At 39.3% G+C, this 7359-nt stretch overlaps 1 protein-coding gene across 1 annotated transcript in view; it reads left to right on the forward strand.

Annotated features, from left to right (window-relative positions):
• Nucleotides 1-6517, forward strand: part of LOC115209751 (ER membrane protein complex subunit 1) — a 46828-nt gene extending 40311 nt beyond the window's left edge. The window contains exons 22-25 of the mRNA XM_029778261.2: nt 312-522; nt 3393-3477; nt 4739-4887; nt 6253-6517. Coding sequence (XP_029634121.1) covers nt 312-522; nt 3393-3477; nt 4739-4887; nt 6253-6413 — 606 coding nt within the window. The 3' untranslated portion in view covers nt 6414-6517. The remainder of the gene's footprint in view (nt 1-311; nt 523-3392; nt 3478-4738; nt 4888-6252) is intronic.
• The last annotated feature ends 842 nt before the right edge of the window (nt 6518-7359 follow it).

A 7359-nucleotide genomic window follows, 5' to 3' on the forward strand; every position in this document is an offset into this window, starting at 1 on the left:
GCGTGCTAATGGTTCTACCAGACTGCTACCTTCATATAACAATAATAATAACTTTTTATCATGTGTAGTGGAACTGAAACAGGAACCATGTTAGGAAGTAAACTTCTTATCGCACAGCCATGCCTGTGCCTATATAATAATAATAATTTTCACAATAATTGGTCATTCTTTTTCAGTTATTTGCGCTTAAGAAATGGTTTCATTGATGTAGAAGTTTAGGTTTTCTCTTTTTTTCTTTCCTTTTGTTTGCTCCAGATTAGAACACAACACTCACTTAACCATTTCTCTCCCTCTCTCTTCTTTCCATCAAGTATAACTTCTACAACCAGAAGAACAGACGCAACGAAATGGTAGTCCTTGAGATGTACGAAGGGAAAGAACAAAGCAACTCTACAGCTTTCTCATCTCTAAATCCTATATTGGCACCATTGGTTACAAGACAGGCTTACATATTCCCAGCTTATATCTCCAACATGGCTGCCACTGTGACAGAGAAAGGCATCACAAGCAAACATGTGATTGGTAAGTTAAGTCACTTGCTTAAGGGTAACTTTGTACATGTTAAGATTGTTACAGGGCTGTGGCATCGAAACAAAAAACTTTGACTTGACTCCGACTCCTCCACTATTGGCACCTCTAACTCTGATTCCTCTTTATGTAATCAAGTGATTGTGGTCTACATATCTCATAAAGCCTATGTATACACTTGTACTTTGAGTCGGCCTATATATTATAACTGGTTTATATTAAGGAATAAAGACATTGTGAGTCGGAGTCAGTATAGTTATTCCGACTCCAGCTACTCCTTAATTGTTTCCAACTCCAGTCGTGTGTGTTTGGCTGTGGAGTCAAAGCAAAAAACTTTGACTCTGACTCTTCTACTAATTGGCACCTCCGACTCCTCTTTATGTAATTAAGTGATTGTGGTCTACATATCTCATAAGTCATATGCTTGTACTTTGAGTTGGCCTAGATGTTATAACTGGTTTATATTAAAGAATTGGAGTCGGTAAAACTATACCGACTCCATCTTACCCTTAATTGTTTCCGACTCAACAGCCCTGATCTGTTGTTAAGCCTCAGATCAGTGCTGATGGAGCAGGACTGGTCAGAAACATCCCGGCTATGACTGACCCAACTATTTACTTTAAATAGTACACTTGTCCAGTGAAGATTTGGTCATTGTTTTCAGCAAATCAGTCAGCTGTGTAGAGACTATCTCACTGTAGTATTGGCGTGTCACTTGTAATGACTTCTTAATGTCCTGGAAGAAGAAAATTCGACTTAATAACTTCTCAGTTAACAAAATCATAACTACACCTTGGAGGAGGCCATGGGTGGCCGGGATGCAACATTTTTTTCCCATGAGTTCTGGACCCCAGTTATGAACTCATTTGCATACAGCCAATCAAAGCTCAACTATCAAACTAATTTACGAGCAGATAGCAAGTGATGGGCGACAAGATAAGGTCACTTGGGTAAGGAATGACCATGCTTTTTTCTTTTTTAAGAATGCTTGTTGTTCTTGTTTCAACCATGGCTGCCTCTGCGAGTTATCTGTATTGTTTACTTTGTAAAACAGTAAGGGGAGAGGGTAACTAGCACATCACCCTCTACCCACATTTTTCCCATCCACATCTTTACCATATGGGGCCCTAACAAAATCCAATAATACGTATAGATGCGAATCTATTTAATTACTTGTCTCCTTCTAAAATCAGGCATAAATTGGTGATTGGTCAACTTCCAATACCGTTCTTCGTCATGAGTTTATTTGGTAGAGTGTGTTTGTTAACTTGACAACAAGGTCAAGGTGAGCTCTGATTGGCTGCATGCAAATGAGTTAATTGCTGGGGTCTGGAACTCTCATGCAAAAAAAATTTCGCAGCCAGGACAGGTGAAGTCAAAGACCCAATGTTTGGTGATGCAAGAAGTCGAATAACAATGGTTTCAAATTTTGGTAAATCGATTACTTAAACCCCAGTTTTCAACTGGTACTTATTTCATTGACCCTCGTAGGACGTAATGCAGTCAACCTCAGCAGAATTTGAACTCTGAACATAAAAACAGACAAAAAATGTTGCTAAGCATTTCTGCCTGGTGTGCTGACAATTGGGCCAGCTCACTGCCTTAAGAAGTCTAATAATAATAATCCCTTCTATTGGTGGCACAAGACCTGACATTTTTTGCAGGGAGGGGACTAGTTGATTACCAGTACTCAACTGGTATTTATTTCATTGACCCCAGAAGGATGAAAGACAATGTCATCTCTGGTGGAATTTGAACTCAGAATGTAAGGACATGAAATACAACTAAGCATTTCTGCCAGCTCGCCACCTTAATAATAATAATAATAACAACAACGAAAGCACTCAGAGAGTGTAAACCTCTGCCAAAGCAACACCAATGTCTTCTCAGCAATTAGCCAGAGATGATTTTTCAAATGAGAATATCTGAAATAAACTGGGCTGCTCTCACAAACGAGAATACTAAAAATGAACCTGACTGATCTCAAAAGTTAAGTGAAAAAACAGGAAAAATAATCCAGAATCATTGTTCAGCAGCGGATTGATCCCCAAATCTAATCAGTTTGTGCCAGTCATGAGGCCAAACATCCCTGAAAGTTTCATCCGAATCCATCCAGTGGTTCTTCAGATATCTTGTTCACGAACAAACACAACTGAAACCAATGCCTTTGCTAAGGCAGAGGTAATAATAATAATTATCATTATATGATGATTTTTAAAATTTTGGCCCAAGGCTGCACTTGGCTGGTACTTTATTTTACTGGCCCTAAAAAGGATGAAAGTTGACTTTAGCAAGATTTGAATTCAGAACATAAAGAGGCAGAAGATGCTGTGAAGCATTTTTTTTAGTCCAGTTTATTAACGATTCTGGCAGTTCACAGCAATGAGGGGAGAGGGCAATTCGATCCCCCACCTCCAAAAAAAAAAACTATACTGGAGGAGGCGGGGTGATGAAAGAGAAGAAGGATAGTGATGGTAATGAAAAATGAGAGCAATAGTTGATGGTGACAATGGTTGCTGGTGTGTGTGTGTGGGGGGGGGGCATTAAATGAACCAATTGGACATGTGAAACCCAGATAGAGATAGTGAACCTCTCAAACCTCATTCCCACCATCATTTATTACATCTGTTTTGTCATGCCTGGATGGATAGGGTAGGTCTCTCCAACATTTTACCACTTGTCTTGGTCCTTTGTCATCTCTTGTTATAAAATTCTTCCCCTTAAGATCCATCTTCATCACATCCTTTCATATTTTCCTCAGGTTCCATCTCCTCAAAGCACTGGGCCCTTCCCCATACATTATACACCTGTGCCACTGTGGTTGTCCATACTATTGTAATTGAAGTTGTATGTTTATTTTCCAGTGGCCCTCAAATTTGGTGGTCTCCTGTCTGTGCCAAAAGCCTTCCTCGATCCTCGGCGGCCTGTAACACCAACACAGCAGCACATGTAAGTCCTTTTATATTCACATTGGTCAGTATTAAATACTTATCTTAATTGCAATTATGTCTCACTGCAGAGACTGACTTGACCAAAGTTAAAAATATTGATTTCAAATTCTGGCACAACACAAGAAAAGTTTTTGGGGAGTGGGTTAAGTCAATTACATTGACCCCAGTGTTCAACTGGTACTCATTTTATCAACCTGGGAAAGACAAAAGGCAAAGTCGACCATGGCAGAATTTGAATGCAAAGATGGACGAGATGGCTTTAAGCATTTTGTTGTCTCTTGAATGGCATCAGGCACTCTTCTGACAACCGGCTCTAAATGTGTGTGTGTGTGTGTGTAAGTTTGTATAAGATGGTACGTCATGGGAAGAAGTGGAATCTAATATTTGCAGAGTGGTCTATTGATCTGGCATAGGTTGGATGGTTTGACTGAGGATTGGCAAGCCAGAAGGCTGCACCTGGCTCCAATCTGATTTGGTAATGTTTCTACAGTTGGATGCCCTTCCTAACGCCAACCACTTCAAGAGTGTAGTGGGTGCTTTTTACGTGTCACTGACACGGGAGACAGTCAAGTGGTATTGGCATTGACCACAATTGAATGGTGCTTTTTACATGCCACTGGCATGGGAGCCAGTCAGGTGGCACTGAGAAGAAAATTTCCTGGAAATGTATGTCTTTCTCTCTCTCAGGTGATCACTTTTGAAGTGTTAGATGCTGCCTCACTGGCTTATCAAACTCAGGCATTTTTTTATATACATGCATACATAGGCGCAAGCATGGCTGTGTGGTAAGAAGCTTGCTTCCCAACAACATGGTTCTGGATTCAGTCCAACTGAGTGGTACTTTGGGCAAGTGTCTTCTACTTTATATATTTATTTCTTTATTGCCTAGAGGGGGCTAAACACAGAGGGGACAAACAAGGACAGACGAAGGGCTTAAGTCAGTTACATCAACCCCAGTACGTAACTGGTACTTAATTTATCGACCCCGAAAGGATGAAAGGCAAAGTTAACCTCGGCGGAATTTGAACTCATAACGTAACGGCAGACGAAATACGGCTACGCATTTCGCCCAGCGTGCTAACGTTTCTGCCAGCTCGCTGCCTTGGGCTAACCAAAGCCTTGTGAGTGGATTAGGTAGACAGAAACCGGGAAAAGCCCGTCGCAGTATGTGGGATATCCCAGAAACAACTGTAAGACTAACAATGAAAATACACTTTATTTACTATTGTATTATCTATTTACCATATTTGTTGTTGCAGGGAAGAAGGAATTATTCCTTACATGCCAGAGATTCCTATCAACATAGAAGCTATTGTCAACTACAACAAGAGTGTTTATGGAATCAGTGGTATCTACACTGGTTCTGCTGGGTTAGAATCAACGTCTCTAATCTTAGGCTATGGACTCGGTAAGTTAAACCATGTTTACTTTTCATTTGTTTTCTCAATTCAATTGTATCATCCCTCACTACTTCTTGTCAACCGTTCTGTGTTTCACCTTTCTCAAGCACGACATTCTCCATTACAACTAATCTTTCTTCTCAGCATCTACCCTCTGAAAACCAATGTTTTTCTTACATGTATATATTTCAGACTGAACTTTCACTAGGTTCAGTGGTACCCTACTTGAACAACACTGACCTTAGATATGGTACCTCAGTTGACCCCCATCTCTATCCCTCTATTATCCTCTCACCTAGCACAAAGCCACTTCCTGTAGTTCAATTCCTTCTCTCCATTTTATTTCATTCTTCCTGGATTGGAGTTTCGGAGGAGCAGTTTCACCCTTTTGTTAGCATATTTCTGCTGATATACACTACCTTTGTTTCAGTTAGTTTTGAAAATAATGAAAAATTTTGTAAAATAGCTTTATTATTATTTGCCAGCTTTGCCTGGCCCCCGTGCCGGTGGCACGTAAAAAGCACCATCCGTCCGTGGCCGTTTGCCAGCTCTGTCTGGCACCTGTGCGGGTGGTACGTAAAAAGCACCCACTACACTCACGGAGTGGTTGGCGTTAGGAAGGGCATCCAGCTGTAGAAACACTGCCAGATCAGACTGGGCCTGATGCAGCCTTCTGGCTTCCCAGACCCCAGTTGAATCGTCCAACCCATGCTCGCATGGAAAGCGGACGCTAAATGATGATGATGATGATGATGATTAAGCTGGTGTAAAGCAGTGACCTGGCAGAAGCATTAGCACACCGGGTGAAATGCTTAGCTGTATTTCGTCTGCCGTTACGTTCTGAGTTCAAATTCCGCCAAGGTTGACTTTGCCTTTCATCCTTTCAGGGTCGATTAAATAAGTACCAGTTACACACTGGGGTCGATATAATCAACTTAATCCATTTGTCCTCTCTGTGTTTAGCCCCTTGTGAGTAGTAAAGAAATAGGTATTTCACCCATCGCTATGTTATAAGTTCAAATTCTGCTAAGGTTGACTTTACCTTTCATCCTTTCAGATGAAATAAGTACCAGTTACGCACTGGCGGCGATGTAATTGACTCACCCCCTCCCCTATAATTGCTGCCCTTGTGGCAAAAATTTGAAACTGTTACTAAGCTGGTGTTTACGACACAAGATTTTGATGAAAGATTTTAATTCCTGCCAGTTTGAAACAAGAAGATAGTTTCAGGCAGATGAATATCAAAAGGGTGAATGTTGCTTAAAAAAAACCTTCCCGACCAATACAAATGAAACCCTTCATAACTACACACTAATAGTGTCTTCTTCATCTGCTCACCCTTGAGTTATTTGTTTTATTCTTTCTGTTTGCAGATCTTTTCTACACCCGGGTGAATCCTTCAAAGATGTTTGATGTCCTTAAAGATGACTTTGATTATATATTTATTAGCAGTGTACTAATTGGTATGATTGTGGTGTCTGTTGTGTCACAAAAATTAGCAGCTCGAAAAGCTTTGAACAGAGCGTGGAGATAACTGTCACTTTGTTTTAATTAATAATATTTAAATAATCTTTTCTTATATTTTCTATGTAAATTATTATTGTTATTCATCAGATTTTTTTTGTGCCGTTTTTTTTTTATTTCTTTTCTACATCTACAAATAAAAAGAAAATTAAAATCTTTGTTGAATGATCGATCTCGAAGTACCAAAACCTCCACTGGGTGCCAAGTGGAAGCTATTGTTGTATGTGTATGTATATATGTGTGTGTGTGTGTGTGTGTATGTATGTGTGTGTGTGTGTGTGTGTGTGTGTGTCTGTGTGTGTGTATATATGTGTGTATATATGTGTGTGTGTGTATATGTGTGTATATATATGTGTGTGTGTGTGTGTGTGTGTGTGTGTGTGTGTGTGTGTGTGTGTGTATATTCGTGTATGTATATATATATACGTACGTATATATGTATGTAAACGTATGTGTATACATATAAGGTGATTATAATCAAAATAAGCAACAAGGATATCCAGAGGTAATGCAGTACAATTGCTTCATGCGACTCCATTTAATTGAACAACGCAAAACATTACATCAATTTAAAATGTAGAGCAATCTTCAGCTGCATAAAAATATAGAATTTAGTTAAATTCGAAGGATTCATTTGTATAGTTTTCTTATTATCCAAAATCACAGAGACGATAAGTAGATAGACAAAGAACATGTTTTATCAACAACATCATTGTTGAAACTGTTACAACTATGATGATGTTGGTAAAACATGTTCTTTGTCTATCTACTTATCGTCTCTGTGATTTTGGATAATAAGAAAACTATACAAATGAATCCTTCGAATTTAACTAAATTCTATATTTTTATGCAGCTGAAGATTGCTCTACATTTTAAATTGATGTAATGTTTTGCATTGTTCAATTAAATGGAGTTGCATGAAACGATCATACTGCATTACCTCTGGATATCCTTGT

This window comes from Octopus sinensis, linkage group LG3, assembly GCF_006345805.1.
Source record: "Octopus sinensis linkage group LG3, ASM634580v1, whole genome shotgun sequence".
NCBI lineage: Eukaryota > Metazoa > Mollusca > Cephalopoda > Octopoda > Octopodidae > Octopus > Octopus sinensis.